This window comes from Zingiber officinale, chromosome 1A (genome assembly GCF_018446385.1).
Source record: "Zingiber officinale cultivar Zhangliang chromosome 1A, Zo_v1.1, whole genome shotgun sequence".
NCBI classification, from domain to species: Eukaryota; Viridiplantae; Streptophyta; class Magnoliopsida; order Zingiberales; family Zingiberaceae; genus Zingiber; species Zingiber officinale.
The window spans coordinates 30316222-30336858 of record NC_055987.1 but is presented as its reverse complement, the minus strand read 5'-3'; the positions used below and the strand labels follow the sequence as shown (position 1 = coordinate 30336858).

Below are 20637 nucleotides of genomic sequence, written 5' to 3'. Positions count from 1 at the left end.
AACTGAAGAAGGTGTATCCATCACGTATGACAAGTGGGATGCACAAACGATAAGAAACTTCGAGACAAATGCAAAGGCAACATGTATTCTCCTAGGCGGACTATCAAATTCAGAGCTTGATCGAGTCGGAAGGTTCGACACTGCTAAAGAGCTTTGGGAGAAACTACTCAAACTTCATGAGATTCCTTCAGAGTCAGAAATTGAACAAGACTGTGAACCCAAATACGAATCTCCAGAGTCAACCTCCGAACCAGACTCAGAAGAATCAGATCAGGCCGATTTCATAGCACTAATGGCCAAAGAGGAAATTGCTGAATTTGAGTCTGAACTCGAGGTGGCAACAGTCAAGGGGGAGGATCCTATCATGAATTTGAGAGGTAAGATTGTAAATTCAAAATGCAAATGTCACATAACTTATTTTAAGTGTATGGAGAGAGGGCACTATAAAAACGAGTGTCCTACTCATAAGACTTGGCCGGTACAATAGAAGGAGAAGGAGAAAATGATCAAAAGAGGGAAGGAACAAATTAAATGCTTCAAATGCAAATAAATGGGTCACTACAAAAGACAATGCCCAGAAAGAAGACCCAATAATCCAGAGGGAGAAATCAAGGTAAATAAAATTACATTATATGAAAATCCAGTTTTTACAACACATGATTGCAGTAGTTCAACTAATCTTGCTTGCTCTAGTATAGATTTTCTTCAAAATTAGATACGCATGCTAATAATACCATGATTAAATTTGATTCATATCTAAACAAGAGTAACTCAAAATTATTAAGTAAAAATAAGAAATTAACCTTAAGAAAATTAGGAATACAAAATAATATTTTAAAAGATAAAATTGATAAATTAGAGAAGATTGTTAATAATTTAAGTCAAATCACAAAATCTAGACTTAAATTACAAGTCTAAAGTAAAACTTAAACACTACAAACCAAGCTATAATCAAGTACCTTTTATTTACTAAACTTAATTTAAATATAACTCTAACATAATTTAAATAAAATTATCAATAATGTAAGGGGAGGCTCCAGAATAGCTGGCACCTCCAAAACAAATTTACCTGGCAAGGTAACCCAAACCAAACTACCCGGTAGGGTAACTAGGACTAGATTAAAAAAGGGCTAAGCTTAACTTGACCCACGGTGCTGGTGAAGTATTGGATGATAGTACGTTAGAGAAGTTTAGTCTATGCATGTCTAGGAAGATATGGCTTCGACCTGGTGCATTTGGCTAAGTGGAACTGACCGAAGCTACCCTTTATGGATCCTAACCAGTTAGACCAAGGTTTTGTACTAAATTCAATGGGTAGGACTATTTGGAAAACCTCGAAGGCATGGTTACTTTAATGATGTCCTTGTGACTCACCATAGCCCAGAAGTTTATCCAAAAAATGCCTACTTGTTGAACCCAAAGCTAAACCCGAATCTAACACAAAGTTAAACCAAACCCTAAAATTGAATCATAATTCATCTCACAAAAATTATAGGATTCCCTGATTGAAAATTTAGATCGGGTGAGATGACTAAGGAATAGAAATTCGTAATTAAAATTAATTCAAATTCATAATTATAATTAATTCAAATTCAAATTAAGTTCGTAATTAATATTATTTTTTTCAAATGAAATTAACTCAAAATTATTTGAAAAATTATTTTAAAATCATTTTAAAAATTCTTTAAAAATCATTTTAAAAAATTATTTAAAAAATTCTTTAAAAATCATTTTAAAAATTATTTGAAAAATTCTTTAAAAATCATTTTAAAAAATCCTTTAAAAATCATTTTAAAAATTATTTGAAAAATCCTTTAAAAATCATTTTAAAAATTATTTGAAAAATTCTTTAAAAATCATTTTAAAAAATTATTTGAAAAATTCTTTAAAAATCATTTTAAAAAATTATTTGAAAAATCTTTTAAAAATCATTTTAAAAATTATTTTAAAAATCATTTTGAAAACTATTTCAAAATCATTTCAAAATTTATTTTAAAATTTATTTCAAAAATTATTTGAAAATTATTTCAAAATCATTTTAAAAATATTTTTAAATCATTTTAAATTATTTGAAATCATTAATTTTAAATCTTATTTAATTCTATATCATTCTTTAATTATTAAGGTTCCAATCATAATTAATTTTTAAAGGCTAATTAATTTCAATCAAAGTATTAATTTTTAATATATTCATGAAAATTCTAAATGTTCATTCATTTGAAAATCAAACTTAAACTTATTTTAAATATTTTTTTAAATTAAAATAAAAGCAACTCCATTTCACACTCACTCATAAGCTGAAAATGCTTGATATTCTAGAATGACTGAGATGGTAAATTAGGAAAATAATTACCCTTGAAGACATGTTTGGACTATAGGATCCTCAAAACTTTAAAGGCATTAATCAAGAGGGAGTGAAGGGAGTCGAATTTTTTTTTAAGTTCAAAAAAAAATATAATTCATGATCTACAAAAACTAAGTGTTTTTTTTTCAAATCACTTAAGCAAGTTTTTCAAGAAAATATTTATTGAAATTCTATTTTAAATATCTTTTCAAAATCTGTTTTAAGTTGAGAACTTTTTTCAAAGTTTTTTTAAGGCTATATACTTGACAAAACATTTATTTTCAAAATTTAACTAAGTCTCTGATGAAAGTATAAATATTTTTAAAGTTAAGTACTCAAACTAAATCCTTTTAAGAAGTTAAGTATTTATCAATTCTTTTAAGGGTTTTTCAAAATCTGTTAAAGGCTTTTCAAATTTAGCTAAGTGTTTACCAAGGTAATTATTTTAAAATGCTAAATTTGGCTAAGTTTTTATTGAAAACACTAAGATATTTTCTCAACGCAATCATTTTTAAGCTGAAAACATAGCTAAGCATTTCAAATTTAGCTAAGTGTTTTTCAAAACAATTCTTTTTGAAAAGAATAGTCTTTTTAAGACTAAATACGTGAAAAAACTATTATTTTTAAAGCCTTATAAATTAAGCTAAAGTACTTAACCAAATTTTTTTTTTCAAAGTCTAAGTACTTAACTATGCTACCCTTTAGGGGAAGCTTAAAATTAAATAGACTATTTCTCTCTTGTGTTAATTCTTTTTTATTTATATTAAAGGGGGAGAAAAAAGTCAAAGTTAAGAAATCAAGAAATTAAACATAATGAAAGGGGGAGCATAAACTTTAAATTGCATTGATGCTCATGGTTAACTTCCATTATTTATTCCTTTATTTAATGTTATGTTTTACTTAACTTTGAACCAAGGTTGTCATAATCAAAAAGGGGGAGATTGTTGGTGCAGTGAGCACCAGATGATCGAACCTGAGTTTTGATTATGGCAAAGGGCTCAAAGTTAAGTTGTGGTGTTATCTAACAAGATTCATGGAGCTTGCAGGAAAGTCCTAAGTGATACTTAGGCAAAAGTCCTACTGCGGCTAGGCAGGTGAAAACCCTAGGGGGTGGTAACCCTAGGTCCTAGGGGGAGGTAATCCTAGGTGGAGGAAAACCCTAAGGGGCGGCAACCTTAGGTCCTAGGGGGAGGGAAAACCCTAAGGGGCGGCAACCTTAGGTTCTAGGGGGTGGTAACCCTAGGTGGAGGAAAATCCTAAGGGAGGTAACCTTAGGTCCTAGGGGGTGATAACCCTAGGTGGAGAAAAACCCTAGGGGGCAGTAACCCTAGGTCCTAGGGGGTGGTAACCCTAGGCGGAAAGTCCAGTCGGTCTGGAGGACCGGACTGGCATCAGGTAAATCTCCTAAGTGGAGTAGGTGAGAACGCGTTCCCCGTAGAGGGAACAGTAGGCGTCGGGTCGACCTAGGTTTCCGGTCGGAAACCCGAAGTCAGACCCGGACAGTCCGAAGGCTGTCAATTCATTTGTTTACATATTATCTATTGTGTTCTGTTTTGCAAGAGACTAACCTTTTTGTGCAGAGTTAGAAATGACCGGGATCGGTCGACCGAACCTTGGGATCGGTCGACCGAACCCCCATACTAGCAGATCAGATCTCCAGAGGTTGGACCGGGGATCAATCGACCGAACCTTGGGATCGGTCAACCGAACCTGGGATAGGTGTCGACTAGATCAAGCCGAGGTGAGCGGGTCAGAGGAGACTAATTGGTTGACCGAACAAGGTGATCGGTCGACGAACCCAGGGATAGAGTTTGACCAGATCGAAGCGGAGTGACAGATTGACGAATTAGATGCGGTGGAGATCATCTGATTGGTCGACCGAACATAAGGATCGGTCGACCGATCCGCTTCGGGTCAAAGCTGATCCCGAGACTTAGGGATCTGGATCAGACCTGCAGGGCCTATAAAAGGAGGCTTCGGATGCAGCTTCGGTACATCATCTCTCGGATAGAAGAACCTGTACTCTTGTGTGCTTCTCCGTATGCTTCAACGAGGCCCTGCTGCTCCAATGACTTAAAGCTCAAAAGTTCCTTATTTACTGTTCGTTGGTATAATTCTTCTTACTGCACTTAATTGTAATTAATCTTGTAATAATTGATTCTATAGTTGTTGCCCACCGAAAGCGGTCAACGACCGCGGGCCTTTGAGTAGGTGTAACGCCTGAAAATTCTCAAAATTATTTTAGAAATATTCTATGATTTTTCTGGAATTTTAGAATATTTTTATGAAATTTTTAGAGTAGCAGAAGTAGTAAAAACAAATAGAAACGTGAAATAGCTTAAGCGGGAATTGAACTCGAGACCTATTGGGTCCTATGACGTAAAGGTGAACTCTAGTAACCAGGAGAACCCAGCAGGGCCGTGCTGAAAGGAAAGGGAATTAATTATATTTATGTTTGAGTTGGGCGAATTTATCACTTAATATAAATAGGGAATTAAGGGAAGAGTTATTATTTCTAAACGTTAACTCTCTTCTTCCTCACCCTAATCCCGTCGAACCTCCCTTCTCCCTCATCTCTCAGCGCCAACCACAAGCAAGCCTAGGGTTTCATCCCAAGGGCTATAGGAGTACCTTCCGGCAACGACTTCGGCTCGAGAACGCTCCTCTCCGAGAGAAGAGCACGTAGACGCGAGGAGATCGACGAAGGGATCTTCTCCGTCGGAAATCTAGCGATCAGATCGTAAGGAAATCTAGCGCAGGATGTAAGAAACCCCTCACCTGCAGTATAAGTAGTTCTCGTGTGATTGCATGCTTTAGTTTAGTAGTATATGGATTTGTGGCACATAGGGTGTGCAACAACGCACGCCAAGTGCCCGATGGTATGTTCAGTACAATTAAAATGTGACTTAGGCATTTTAATAGGTTAGCTAAATGCGATAGAAGCATTTATTTAGTATATGCAGTTTTACTACAGCTTATATGGGACTATGGCCCAATGGGTGGGCTCCCACAGTCGCCTCTAGGTTCAGACAACCTAGCTCTAGGTTCAGATAACCTAAAAATAGCAAGATAAGAAAAATTCAGTTATAATCAGTATTTTATTTTGAGCAGTGGCACTGTACAGGACTAGATGTCCATTGGGTTGAGCTCTCATAGTCGTTCCTAGGTTTAGATAACCTAGTAACTCTACTAAATTCGGGACTTACAACCCCGGGTCTAGTTAGAGATGCGTGCATAGCAAGTACAGTTGTCGGGCCCATCAACAGCATGATTATGTATTTTTATCTAGTATGATAATAGCTTTCAAATTCACAATCAGTTGGGTGATTATATTTTAAAATCAGTTCTAGCTCAATATGTTTCACTTTAGTCTTTGCTTATTGACATTTCAGTTATAGCCATGATCAGTTTTTAGTTCCTATGTTTTGTATGTTAATATGCCATGTTTTAGCATGTTCAGCATATATTTCAAATAGCATGTTTCAAAGCATAAATTGCATCGTGTGCATGTTTTGTGAGGTAGATGGTTTCTTACTAAGCGTAAAGCTTACAGATACTTCTTTCCTTATACTGCAGATAAAGGTAAAGGGAAGATGGATTAGCGGAAGCTGGAGGTCAATGCGATGAAGATGTGTGTGGATGGAACCTGGAATAAAGATCTTGGAGAAATTAGCAAACTAAGACTTTAGTTTTTATATAATGTTATTTTCCGCATTTCTAGTTATTTTAATGCCTTGAATCATGAAAGACTTGCTTAGATTGTTAGTACTTATGCTCATAATCCTAGTTATGTATTATTAGTATGTTTCCAGCTGTTATAGAACTCTTGTAGTTGAGTTTGGCATGAAACAGTGCTGAAATCAGAGTTTTGCTGCGAAATCAGAAACCCCAATCGATCAGTGGATCAATTGGGGGTCCTCAATCGATCAGGAGCCTGGTTCCGCGAACAGTAAGCTTCTGGATCAATCAACCGATCGATCCAGTCGCATTCTGCCGTAAACATAAAGTTCAGGGATCGATCGTTCGATCGATCGGGAAATCCTCCCGCAAACAAAGAGCGCTGGAATCGATCACTGGATCGATTGGCCAGTCTGGATCGATCAGCCGATCGATCCAGATTATTACCCCGAGCACAGTAGCGATCTGAATCGATCCATGGATCGATCCAACAGCTTGCAATCGATCGAGTTCAGTCTGGATCGATTGGGAAGTTGGGTTTTGACCAAGAGACCTTGTAATTCAACTTCTTGACCATAGGGGATGTAGGATATGCCATGTATACCTTAGATTGCATCCCTTAGCACATGTAGTACCAAGAACTTGTATTAGCTTAGCAAGGTTTTAAATTGGTACAGTTTTCCGCACCTAGACTTAGTAATGGTCATGGATATAGCTTAGTACAGCATAATGTGACGGCCCAGCCTTACAGCCTAGCCAGTAGAAGGCGGGTCATTACAGAGTGGTATCAGAGCCAAGTTTCCATACTTCCTACACACACATCAGCATTGAACCTGCAGCTTCCAAGTAAGAACAACTCTCACTTTATTTATGTTTCTTGTTTTCATGTTAGAGATAAATAAAACATGTTTATTTATGATAGAACCTAACATGATAACCATAGATATGCAATTATGATTGTATCAGTTATGAATGTCCTCTATGTCTCTAGAAATGGCACGAGGACGCTCAGCTAGAAGGGCACCAGCTACTGAGCCCCAGCATGAGGCAGACAGTTTAGTGCCTCCCCCAGACCTTACAGCATTAGTGGCTCAATTACAGCAGCAGCTAGCTGAACAACAATAGGAGATAGCCACCTTAAAGGCTAATCAGCAGAATACTCCCACTGTCACCCCGGAACTAAACATAGCAACCCCAGTAGTTATAAAGGTTCCACCAGTCCAGCCTACAGCACCAGTAGCCCCAGCAGCAGAAGCAAAGAGAGAAGCCTATCTAATCCAGTGGCAGAGAGTCAAGCCAGAGAATTTCTCAGGCACCAGTGAACCATGGGATGCTCAAGCCTGGTTCAAAACACTGGAGAATACGATGGAGCTTCTGGACTGGCCAGAATATGAGAAGGTGAAATGTGCCTCCTTCTGCTTGACAGGAGATGCACGTATGTAGTGGGAGAGAATTAGAGCGAAGCGCCTAGTAAACCAGATGACATGGGCCGAGTTCGAGAAAGAATTCTTCGAGGAGTTCTTTCATATGCGGGTCACAAACCGCCACTACGACGAGTTCACTGAGTTTCGCCAGCAACCTTTCAGTGGAGGAAGTCGTGAAAAAATTCAACAGATTGGCTCGTCTATGCCCTGAACTAGTCAGCACAGAAAAAGAACGAGTTCGGTTGATGCTCAAGATGCTGAGGCCGGAAATAGCGATGAACGTGGCTGGCGACATTCATAGGTCGCAAACCACCGAAGAACTAGTCAGCAGTGCTCTGACCACCAAACACTACCAGAATAATATCAAGCAGCAGAAGCAAGTCCTCTCAGAGTCCAAAGGGCGAGGAGGCTCAGGTACTCAGAAACAACAGGGTCACAGCTCTAACTGGAAAGGGAACTCCAGCAACAAGCGCAAACCAGGGAGTTACCCAAAGGGAGGACCAGCCAGCAAACAGCCTAGTTATCCCAAATATGCTACTTGTGGGAAATTTCACCCAGGAGTTTGTCGCAAGGGCACACGAGGATGCTTTGAATGTGTACAAGAAGGGCATATGGCTAAGCAATGCCCGAACAAGACAAGTCTTCCTCAACCACAGCTGATACAGTATGGAGGCCAGCCAGCACAGCTACATCAGATGCAGGTCATTTTAGATGGTCCACACATCAGCCAGGGCAAACTAGAAGCCCCTCTAGCTACGACAAATGCGAGGATCTACTCCTTAACCAGAGAGGACGTAGCGAATGCCTCGACAGTTGTTACAGGTCAGATTAGTATTTTACAGCAATGTACAACTGTCTTATTCGATACTGGGGCAACCCATTCTTATATATCCAGGGCATTCGCCGAAAAGTTAGCAGTACCCCCAGAAGTATTCAGTGGTCAGTTTTTGACAACACTACCTTCAGGAGAAATTATGGCATCCACGCACTGGCTCAGAGCAGTGCCAGTTATTATAGCAGACAGAGAACTCTTTTGTGATCTGATAGTGCTAGATATGACTGATTATGATGTCATCTTTGGAATGGACTTCCTGATCAGATACGGTGCCTCTATAGAGTGTCGTAAACAGAAAGTCGTATTCCAACTTGAAGCAGAAGTGCAGTTCAAGTACATTGGAGAACCAAAGAGAAAAGCCAAGAAATTTCTCTCAGCTCTAAAAGCACAGAAGTTAATGGATTCGGGATGTACGGGATTTTTAGCGCATGTAGTCAATGTCAGTCAGGGCAAGGACCAACAGCTAGCAGAGGTCTGAGTCGTATGTGACTACCCAGCAGTCTTCCTTGAGGAGTTACCAGGTCTAGCACCAGACAGGGAGATTGAATTTGAGATAGAACTTATTCCCGGTACAAATCCTATCTCCAAAGCACCCTATCGCATGGCTCCAGCAGAACTGAAGGAACTCCATGAGCAACTACAGGAGCTGCTAGACAAGGGCTTCATACGTCCTAGTCACTCACCATGGGGAGCGCCTGTATTGTTCGTGAAGAAGAAAGACGGGAGCATGCGCTTGTGTATAGACTACCGGGCACTGAACCAAGTCACAATCAAGAACAGGTATCCTCTTCCCATAATTGATGACCTGTTTGATCAGCTAAAGGGAGCAGCAGTGTTCTCGAAAATAGACCTCAGATCAGGTTATCATCAGGTGAAAGTTAAAGAAGGGTATATACCCAAGACGACGTTCAGGACTAGATACGGACACTACGAGTTCGTAGTCATGCCCTTTGGCGTGATAAATGCTCCAGCTACTTTCATGGACCTCATGAACAGGGTATTCAGAGAATACTTAGATAAGTTCGTTATCGTATTCATCGATGACATCCTTATCTATTCAGGAACTCAGGAAGAACACGCAGAGCACCTGAGAATAGTATTGCAGACCCTTCAGCAGAACTAGCTGTACGCCAAGTTCACGAAATGTGAATTTTGGTTAGATCAGGTGTCCTTCCTGGGTCACATCATCTCAAAGGATGGTATCATGGTAGACCCCAGTAAGATAGAAGCTGTGAGTAGTTGGAAAAGACCCAAGAACGCCAGTGAGATCAGAAGTTTTCTGGGATTAGCAGGTTATTACAGAAAGTTCATAGAGGATTTCTCCAAGATAGTCTCCCCACTGACAGCTCTTACCTGAAAGAACAGAAGGCTTCAGTGGACAGAGGACTGTGAGAACAGCTTTAGCGAGCTAAAGAGGAGATTGACCAGTGCACCTATTCTGACTCTACCAGAAAACACAGGCAGCTTTGACATTTATAGTGATGCCTCTAAATTGGGACTAGGAGCAGTGCTGATGCAAAATGGCAAGGTGATCGCCTATGCCTCCAGACAACTCAAAGACTATGAGAGGAACTATCCTACTCATGATCATGAGCTTGCAGCAGTCGTGTTCGCTCTCAAAATTTGGAGACATTACCTGTATGGAGTTCAGTGTAGAGTGTATACAGATCATCAGAGTCTGAAATATTTCTTCACTCAGAAGGATCTGAATATGCGACAGCGCAGATGGCTAGAGCTGGTCAAGGACTATGACATAGACATCCTCTACCACCCAGGAAAAGCTAATAAGGTAGCAGATGCACTTAGCAGAAAGTCCAGTGCTACCTTACTATCCCTAACAGTCATATCACTGCCCCTACAGAAGGAGATCACAGATTTCGGTCTCGAACTCATAGTGGGACAGCTCTCTACTATGACATTAGCATCTACCCTGCTTGGTGACATCCAGACAGCTCAGGAACAGGATCCTGAAATTCAGCAAATCAAGCAAGGGTTAGCAGAATCAGAAAGTGGAGAATTCAGAGTATAAGATAGTGGGACATTATATTTCGGTGACAGACTCTGTGTTCCAGATCAGGAGGAACTAAAGAGGAAAATTTTAGATGAGGCTCACAGGACTCCTTATGCGATGCATCCAGGTTCCACTAAGATGTACCAAGACCTGAGGAGACGTTTTTGGTGGCCTGGGATGAAGAGAGACATTGCTAGATATGTTAGCACCTGTCTAACCTGTCAGAGGGTCAAGGCAGAACATCAGAGACCAGGAGGAGTTTTGCAGCCTATTCAGATTCCAGAATGGAAGTGGGAAGATATTTCCATGGACTTCATAGTGGGACTACCCAGAACCACGAATGGTTATGATGCCATCTGGGTAATAGTTGACAGACTGACTAAATCAGCCCACTTCTTAGCTATCAGGATATCCTACTCCATGGAACAGCTAGCTCAGTTGTATCTCAAGGAGATCGTCAGACTGCATGGAGTCCCACGAACCATTATTTCAGACAGGGACAGTAGGTTCACATCACACTTCTGGGAGTGTGTACAGTCAGCATTGGGCACGAAGTTAAAATTCAGCACAGCTTTCCATCCTCAGACAGATGGTCAAACGGAGCGAGTAAATCAGGTATTCGAAGATATGCTCCGAGCATGTGCCCTAGACTTCAAGGGTAGTTGGTGCAAATATTTGAGTTTAGCAGAATTTGCATACAACAATAGCTATCAGGCCACTATCGGCATGGCACTTTACGAGGCTCTCTATGGGCGGAGGTGCAGATCTCCAATCTGCTGGTATGAAAGTGGTGAACAAAAAGAACTAGAACTTCAGACAGATCTAGTAGCAGACACCACTGCAGCTATACAGCAGATCCGCCAGAGGATAGAGACAGCTTAGAGCCGCTAGAAAAGCTCTGATACACGGCACAGACCCCTAGAATTTTCAGTTGGGGATACAGTATTCCTCAGAGTGGCTCCCATGAAGGGAGTAATGCGTTTTGGGAAGAAGGGCAAACTAAGTCCCAGATATGTAGGACCATACCCTATCACTAGAAGAGTTGGTAAGGTAGCATATGAGCTAGAGCTACCACAGGAGATGTCATCCATCCATAATGTATTTCATGTCTCTATGCTAAAGAAGCATATCCTAGATGTCACCCAAGTGATTGAGCCCCAGCTGGTACAAGTCCGCGAAGACCTCAGTTATGATAGTCGGCCTATTCAGATAATAAACCGAGCAGTTAAGAAATTGCGGAACAAGGAGGTACCATTACTAAAAGTCGTTTGGCAAAATCACACAACAGAAGAGACAACATGAGAGACAGAAGCCAGTATGAGACAGAAGTACCCAGAGTTATTTTAAGTTTGAGGACGAACTTTTTATAAGGTATGGGGGATTGTAACGCCTGAAAATTCTCAAAATTATTTTAGAAATATTCTATGATTTTTCTGGAATTTTAGAATATTTTTATGGATTTTTATAGTAGCGGAAATAGCAAAAACAAATAGAAACGTGAAATAGCTTAAGCGGGAATTGAACCCGAGACCTATTGGGTCCTATGACGTAAAGGTGAACTCTAGTAACCAGGAGAACCCAGCAGGGCCGTGCTGAAAGGAAAGGAAATTAATTATATTTATATTTGAGTTGGACGAATTTACCACTTAATATAAATAGGGAATTAAGGGAAGAGTTATTATTTCTAAACGTTAACTCTCTTCTTCCTCACCCTAATCCCGCCGAACCTCCCTTCTCCCTCATCTCTCGGCGCCAACCACAAGCAAGCCTAGGGTTTCATCCCAAGGGCTATAGGAGCACCTTCCGGCAACGACTTCGGCTCGAGAACGCTCCTCTCCGAGAGAAGAGCACGTAGACGCGAGGAGATCGACGAAGGTATCTTCTCCATCGGAAATCTAGCGATCAGATCGTAAGGAAATCTAGCGCAGGATGTAAGAAACTCTTCACCTGTAGTATAAGTAGTTCTCGTGTGATTGCATGCTTTAGTTTAGTAGTATATGGATTTGTGGCACATAGGGTGTGCAATAGCGCACGCCAAGTGCCCGATGGTATGTTCAGTACAATTAAAATGTGACTTAGGCATTTTAATAGGTTAGCTAAATGCGATAGAAGCATTTATTTAGTATATGCAGTTTTACTACAGCTTATATGGGACTACGGTCCAATGGGTGGGCTCCCACAGTCGCCTCTAGGTTCAGACAACCTAGCTCTAGGTTCAGATAACCTAGAAATAGCAAGATAAGAAAAATTCAGTTATAATCAGTATTTTATTTTGAGCAGTGGCACTGTACAGGACTAGATGTCCATTGGGTTGAGCTCCCATAGTCGTTCCTAGGTTTAGATAACATAGTAACTCTACTAAATTCGGGACTTACAACCCCGGGTCTAGTTAGAGATGTGCGCATAGCAAGTACAGTTGTCGGGCCCATCAACAGCATGATTATGTATTTTTATCTAGTATGATAATAGCTTTCAAATTCACAATCAGTTGGGTGATTATATTTTAAAATCAGTTCTAGCTTAATATGTTTCACTTTAGTCTTTGCTTATTGACATTTCAGTTATAGCCATGATCAGTTTTTAGTTCCTATGTTTTGTATGTTAATATGCCATGTTTTAGCATGTTCAGCATATATTTCAAATAGCATGTTTCAAAGCATAAATTGCATCGTGTGCATGTTTTGTGAGGTAGATGGTTTCTTACTAAGCGTAAAGCTTACAGATACTTCTTTCCTTATATTGCAGATAAAGGTAAAGGGAAGATGGATTAGCGGAGGCTAGAGGTCAATGCGATGAAGATGTATGTGGATGGAACCTGGAATAAAGATCTTGGAGAAATTAACAAACTAAGACTTTAGTTTTTATATAATGTTATTTTCCGCATTTCTAGTTATTTTAATGCCTTGAATCATGAAAGACTTGCTTAGATTGTTAGTACTTATGCTCATAATCCTAGTTATGTATTATTAGTATGTTTCCAGCTGTTATAGAACTCTTGTAGTTGAGTTTGGCACGAAACAGTGCTAAAATCAGAGTTTTGCTGCGAAATCAGAAACCCCAATCGATCAGTGGATCAATTGGGGGTCCTCAATCGATCAGTGGATCGATTGGGAGCCTGGTTCTGCGAACAATAAGCTTTTGGATCGATCAACCGATCGATCCAGTCGCATTCTGTCGCAAACAGAAAATTCAGGGATCGATCGTTCGATCGATCGGGAAATCCTCCCGCGAACAGAGAGCGCTGGAATTGATCGCTGGATCGATTGGCCATTCTGGATTGATCAGCCGATCGATCCAGATTATTACCCTGAGCACAGTAGCGATCTGAATCGATCCATGGATCGTTCCAACAGCTTGCAATCGATCGAGTTCAGTCTGGATCGATTGGGAAGTTGGGTTTCGACCAAGAGACCTTGTAATTCAACTTCTTGACCATAGGGGATGTAGGATATGCCATGTATACCTTAGATTGCATCCATTAGCACATGTAGTACCAAGAACTTGTATTAGCTTAGCAAGGTTTTAAATTGGTACAGTTTTCCGCACCTAGACTTAGTAATGGTCATGGATATAGCTTAGCACAACATAATGTGACGGTCCGGCCTTACAGCCTAGCCAGTAGAAGGCGGGTTGTTATAGTAGGAGTCGAGCTAGGCTCCGAACGAAGTAATTCAACTGTGTCTTCTGTGTGTGTTAGTTTATCATTTCCGCTGCGTAACTCTTTTACGATTCCGAAATCGATTGTGAAAGTCACGAGCGCTATTCACCCCCCTCTAGCGCTTTCGATCCAACAGATCATGCTCATAAAATACAAATAGATGTGCGATAAATAATATCTAAAAACATGAATAATCTATTCCCAATCAAAGTCTGAGTAAGCTACCTGGTGGGTTCTCCTCACGTTGATCAGTTAATTAAGGTTGATCGGACACCTCAGGGGGCCTAGATCCCCACTCAGTCAAAGGCCTATAGGACTTTGCTCCTCATCTCATCCTGATCAGCAAATTCCGATTGAATATACCCTCAGGGGCTCAGATCCTCACTTAATCAAAGGCTTACGGGGCTTTGCTCCATATCTCATCCCGATTGGCTAATGTCGATCGAACATACTTTCAAGGGCCCTTATCCCCACACAATTAAAGGCTTACGAGGCTTGGCTCCCCATATCATTCTAATCGTCTAATGCCTATCAGACATACTCTCAGGGGCTCATTTCCCCACTCAGTCAAATGCTTATGGGGCTCTGTTCCCCATCACCTCTCGATCGGCTAATGTTGATCGGACGTAATCTTAGGGGTCCGTCTCCCCACTCAGCTGGATACTCATAGGGTTCTGCTTGCCATCACCTCTCAATCAGCTAATGATGATCGGCTATATTCCTTGAGGCTCAACTCCCCATTGGGATGCTATAGTAAGCCCAGTCACTCCTCATGAGAGACTAGACTCGATGTTCTCGAGCCCACCTTCGGACTAGCAGCCCAATAGGCCTTTTGGCCTATGACCCCGTTTCGCCATTAATACAGCATGTGGGTTTGGTAAATAATCAGATGATTGTATTTTTGCACAGATACCAGAGCCGACCATGAGGTGGCCAACATGGGGCTGACGCACAGGGCCCCATTTTCTGATGGGCCCCTTTTTTCTAGATTTTATAACAAATTAACCTATATTAAAAATTTAATTAAAAGGATCTACTTGTAAATTATAAACTATTATGGACTTTTTTGTAAAAGTACCAAAAAAAATTAAAACGCAGTGGATATTTCTTCCTCCACCGTTTCGCAAAACCTAATGCTTCCTCCTTTTGCAGTTTTGCTCTTCGCCGAAGGCTCGACAGGGACGTTCTCTTGGAATCTTCCCTAAACGGCTAAACTTTAAGAATTTTCACAAGAGAATCAAAGGTAAATTCTCTAATCTGCAATTCTTCCAGTTTCCCGTCTTTTTCTTCTCATATGTTTTACTTAGTAAGGACTTTATATGTGGAAATTGCATATTCCTTTAGTCCTTCGTAATTCTTATGTAGAATATTCCTTCTTTTTTTTTGCCGTGGATTTCAATCAAACTCTGAAAATGATCTATTGATCTGATCCCATATAAAAATACTGCTTCTCTAGTTCTTCTACTGCACCTCAGTTTCTGAAGCAGAGTGATGGCCATGAATTCCTCTATTTCCACTGAAAACTTTTGCCAAACTGATTGCATTGAGCCTTTGTTTATTATAAGTTTATAACTATTACAGTATGATTTTTTTCGAATGTTTCTTCCAAAAAATTATATATATAGCGAAAAAGAATAATAGAAAAGAATCATGGCATATATTTATTATATAGATTCAGCGCAATTAAAGTGAGATGTCTAGGACTAGAGAAGAAACCTACATAATAATAGGAGAAGCAATTCAATAACAAAGCTGCCAAAAGTTTATGTTCTTTATATAATTGTATTAGTTAACATTGATGGTCCCCTTCAATTAGATTGGTTGCAAAATGAACATTTTATAATAAATGCTTGTCTAATATCTATAATAAGTGGTTGTTTGAGAGTTTGATTTTTTTTTTTTTAGAAAATTAGAATGTCTGATACTAGGAAATATCTATCAGGACATGATAAGCGGAAAAAAAAAAAGAAAAAAAGTTGAAGAATTTATTGAGACTCAAAGAGGGGCAATCGACAGATTTGTTGTCAAAGAATCGAAAATTTCATCACTTGAAGATTTGGTTAATGAAGAAAAACAAGAAAACAATGGTAATAAATTAGATGAAGGCTAGGCTTAGCCATTGAAAATGATTTAGAGGGAGATGTGAATGAGATTGAAGGCAATGAAAGTGGTGATGACTTAGACTTTAAAAATGATTATTCTGAAAGTGATGATGATGCTATTAATGAAGTGAATGAAGAACCAAGTTCATCAATTCCACTTGACATTTTTTATCCTAAAAATTGGGAGAACTTAGATCTCAAGTGGAAGGATCAATTAGTGGAAAAGGGTCCTATAAGAGATGTATTAACAGGGAAAGGTCCCAAAGACAGATCAAATAGACGATTCTCTTCAGATTTCTATACTCGAATTTTGCCAAATGGTCAAAAACACCATAGAGATTGGTTGGTCTATTCAAAAGCACTTGATAAAGCATTTTATTTTTGTTGCAAGTTGTTCAAAAGGGGGCCTCAACCAAGTCAACTAGCAAATGAGAGATACTGCGATTGGGGACATCTTAGTAGCAGACTTAAGGAACATGAGACAAGTATTGAGCATATCAATTATTATGCCAGTTGGTCTGAGTTGCGTATCAGGTTAATGAAGGGTACAACAATTGATCATGCTATTCAAGATCAAATCAAGAAGGCAAAAGAGCATTGGAGGAAGGTATTACACCGATTAATTTCACTTGTGGAATTTTTGGCTAAACAAAATATAGCATTTCGTGGTAGTAATGAGAAACTTTATGATGATAACAATGGAAATTTTATGACTGCTGTTGAGATGATTGCTGAGTGGGACTCAGTGATGAAGGAGCATATTGAAAGAAATACACATCATCATTATCTTAGCCACAAAATTCAGAATGAATTGATATGCTTGTTAGCTTCTCAAATAAAGAGTTCTATTCTTGAAAACATTAAAAAAGCTAAGTTCTTTTCTGTAATATTTGATTGCACTCCTGATGTTAGAAACCAAGAGCAAATGACTTTGGTTATAAGATGTGTTGATGTTTCTATAAGCCCAATGAAAGTAGAAGAATACTTTTTGGGATTTTTAAAAGTGGATGATACAACAGGACAAGGGTTGTTTGAAGAACTGCAAAATGTATTGAAAAGTTTTGATCTTGATATTGATAATGTGAGAGGGCAGGGATATGATAATGGGGCAAATATGAAAGGGAGGCACCAAGGCGTACAAAAAAAATTATTGGATATAAATCCTAGAGCATTATATACTCCATGTGGTTGTCATTGTTTGAATTTAACACTGTGATATTGCAAATTCCTGTGGAAAAGCGAAAGACTTTTTTGGAGTAGTACAACGACTTTATACAATATTTTCTCATTCTACAAAGAGGTAGAAGATTTTGATAGATCATGTAACGGTAAAAGGTTTAACTCTCAAGCCATTGTCAATCACTCGATGGGAAAGTCGTACTGAAAGTGTAAAAGCAATGGTACTTCAAGCTCAACAAATCAGAGAAGCTTTACTTCAAGTTGCAGAAGAAAAAGACACTGACTCTAAAATAAGAAGTGAAGCTAAGTCTTTAGCAACATTTGAACTCGGAAATTTTGAGTTTTTAGTGGGTATGATATATTGGGTAAAGTTAATATTGTTAGAAAAAGCTTACAATCTGAAAACATGCTTATTGACGTTGCAATGACCAAGATTAAGGGGTTAATTGCTTCTTTTGAAGAGTATAGAGAATCTGGATTTGGACAAGCTATCAATACAGCAAAAGAACTTGCTTCAACAATGGAGATTAATCCTGTTTTTCCTGAAAAAAGACAAATATATAGAAAAAGACATTTTGATGAGGTTACATGTGAGTCTTCGAAACTACCTCAAGAATCTGCCGAGGAAGCTTTTAGAATTCATTATTTCTTGTTCATAGTAGATCAAACAATTGGGTCATTGAAGAAAAGGTTTGAGCAATATGAGGAATATGAAAATCTTTTTGGATTTCTTTTCATAGCTGAAAAGTTGAGTTCATTGATTGATGAGGACTTGAAAGCTCGTTGCAAGAATCTTGAAAGGAAACTACAAAGAAAAAATGGTACAAGACAAGATGTTTCAGATTTGGATGGAGATGACTTATATCAAGAACTGAAAATCATACAACATATTTTACCAAAGGAAATAAAAACAGCAAGTGAAATACTAATTTTTTTGCAAAGAATGAATTATTTCCCGAATTCATTCATTACATACAAGATATTATTAACTATTCCGGTGACTGTCGCATCTGCAGAAAGAAGTTTTTCTAAATTGAAGTTGTTGAAATCTTATTTGAGATCAACCATGACCCAAACAAGATTGAATGCATTAGCTATGATTTCGATTGAGAGTGAGTTTTTAGAAAATCTCAATTATGAAAAATTGATCGATGACTTTGCAGATAAAACTGCAAGAAGATCAGTTTTTCATAGTTAATTGTAATAGTTCTTTTTCATTTCCTAATATCGAGTATTAGCAACATTGAATATAATGTTTTCATTATTATGGATTTTAGTTTATGTGCTCTGTTGAAGAATTATTATATAGTATCCATTTTATTATTTTTTATCTGAATTTAAAGGGCCCATTTTTTTTTTCTTGCACCGGACCCTTCAAAGTCTAGGACCGGCCCTGACAGATACACAATACCTCTCATACCTACAATGGGGTTGCAGGATACGATGAAAGCATGGTGATTAGACAGATTATATAACAACGATGTGATGCCTCATTAAATTTGAAGATCACAAGAGACGTTATAAAAGGGGTCTCTTTTTGCTGACACAGGTATGCGAGTCCATTGTCTTTCTTCAATTACGCTATTGTTCTTCTTTTTTGTAGAATTCTGATTTGATCGTCAGGATAGTTATGCCAAGGACCCTTGTTTGCTTACGGACGATCTTCCTCCTCTATTTCTTTCTTCTTGTGCTTGTAGGAGTTCTCCGAAATTCCCAATTCAAATTCTTTTTCTACTCGAACTTCTAGTCAGCTAGCTCACCGCTTCCAAATGAGATTAATGATGGAATAAAAACATTCCATCGCTAATGATCTTTCCTTCTGCTTTTCTTGATTTATTCTACCTCTGTTTTTTATTTCCAAGAACCCAACCACAGGTTAGTAGGTTAAGATTATATATATTTTTAATAGTTTAATATGATTACATTTTATATTTTAGAACGTACGAATGCTTTTGGATAAATATTTATATTGTGATCAAGGTACAGTCACGTTTTAGCCCGAGGGCCTGACAATGTTAAAGTCTTAAAGAAGAAGGGGAAGAGTTGCAGCTTGGATTTACGGCGAGAAGAGAGAAGAAGGTGAGAAAGAGGGAGGAAGATACGACAACGGTCAATTTGTTGGAAAAGATAATAACTTAATCGTATAAGCTATAAAAACTTAATCAGCCAAGGTTTTTATTTTTTTTATTTGTCCGGATAAATTATAATTTCCAGCTCCATAATTAAGAGTGATACCGATGATTGTGATATCTGCATAGTTTATTAGTTTTTGTATTTTATAAATATTATTTGAATTTAATGCAAATCCTTTTAATCAGGTTAAAACAACCGGAGTCTCAATTCATTCGCTGAATTAGTGACCGGATTTAAAATAAAATTGAAACGATTATTTTCTTATTAGCGCCTTCTGGTTCACACTGTGCAAAAGAAAGGCAGCATAAAGTTGACTCCATGTTCCATATTCCATATTCAATCTTACTCTTAATATTCGTTTAGTGTGCTCGTCGCTATTCATCTTGTTTACTGCCAATTGGATCGGCAAATGTTTGGCAAGTCGCATTCTACCTCTTCCATGGGGTTTACTCTTATGTATACCTCAATCACCTTGTTTTGCTTTCTTTTATCAATATCATCTAATTGATATTTAATGCATTGATGATCCGTCCTAAATTTATCAAGAAGTAACCAGCACCTGTTTGCCTATCCTTCCGTCTTCAGATTTTTTTAAGGGTAAAGATTAAAATGCCATCACAAATTAATAGAAATATCATATTAACTTTTCTTTTTCTAAAAACAAAGTCAAATGAACCCTCTTTTATCTCAACATACTGTTAGATTTAATCTTGATAGCTGCTACATATTGTAGACGTTACATGTTAATTTTTATACTTTTAATCATGATTAAATTATATTCATTTGAAATATAATGAATATCATAAAATCCTGATTATTATATTTATTCGTTGAAATATTATTTTAATTCAAATTATTATTTAGAAAAGTAAAATCAAAATAATATAAAACTATTATTATAGAAACTAGCAACTAAGATTATACATGTTGTAAAAACTAATAACTAATTATTACATATTGTAAAAACTAATTAAATGCTAGTTTTTATGATTAAATAGTATTCATTTAAAAATATAATAAATATCATGAAATCTCAATCATTTATTTTACTAAATATTAAATAAAATCAAAGTGATATAACGCTAGTATTATAAAAACTAACAACTACCTTCTATAACATAATTTCTATATGATCAAATGATGAAATAATATCTTATAAAAGCTAACGTCTAGTTTTTAAAATATATTGGACATATCATTCTAAATCAGACGTCCATTTAACTTTAATAAAAAAAATGAAACATTCATATACAGATGATGAACGTATATTTAA

The 20637-nt window shown here is 38.0% G+C and overlaps 1 protein-coding gene across 1 annotated transcript; it reads left to right on the top strand.

Moving 5' to 3' along the window:
- The first annotated feature begins 292 nt into the window (after positions 1-292).
- LOC121997220 lies at positions 293-18429 on the top strand. The gene is made up of 3 exons (XM_042551522.1): positions 293-377; positions 16085-17177; positions 17580-18429. The coding sequence occupies exons 1-3, from the start codon at positions 293-295 to the stop codon at positions 18427-18429; spliced, it is 2028 nt and encodes a 675-aa protein (XP_042407456.1).
- Positions 18430-20637: the final 2208 nt, after the last annotated feature.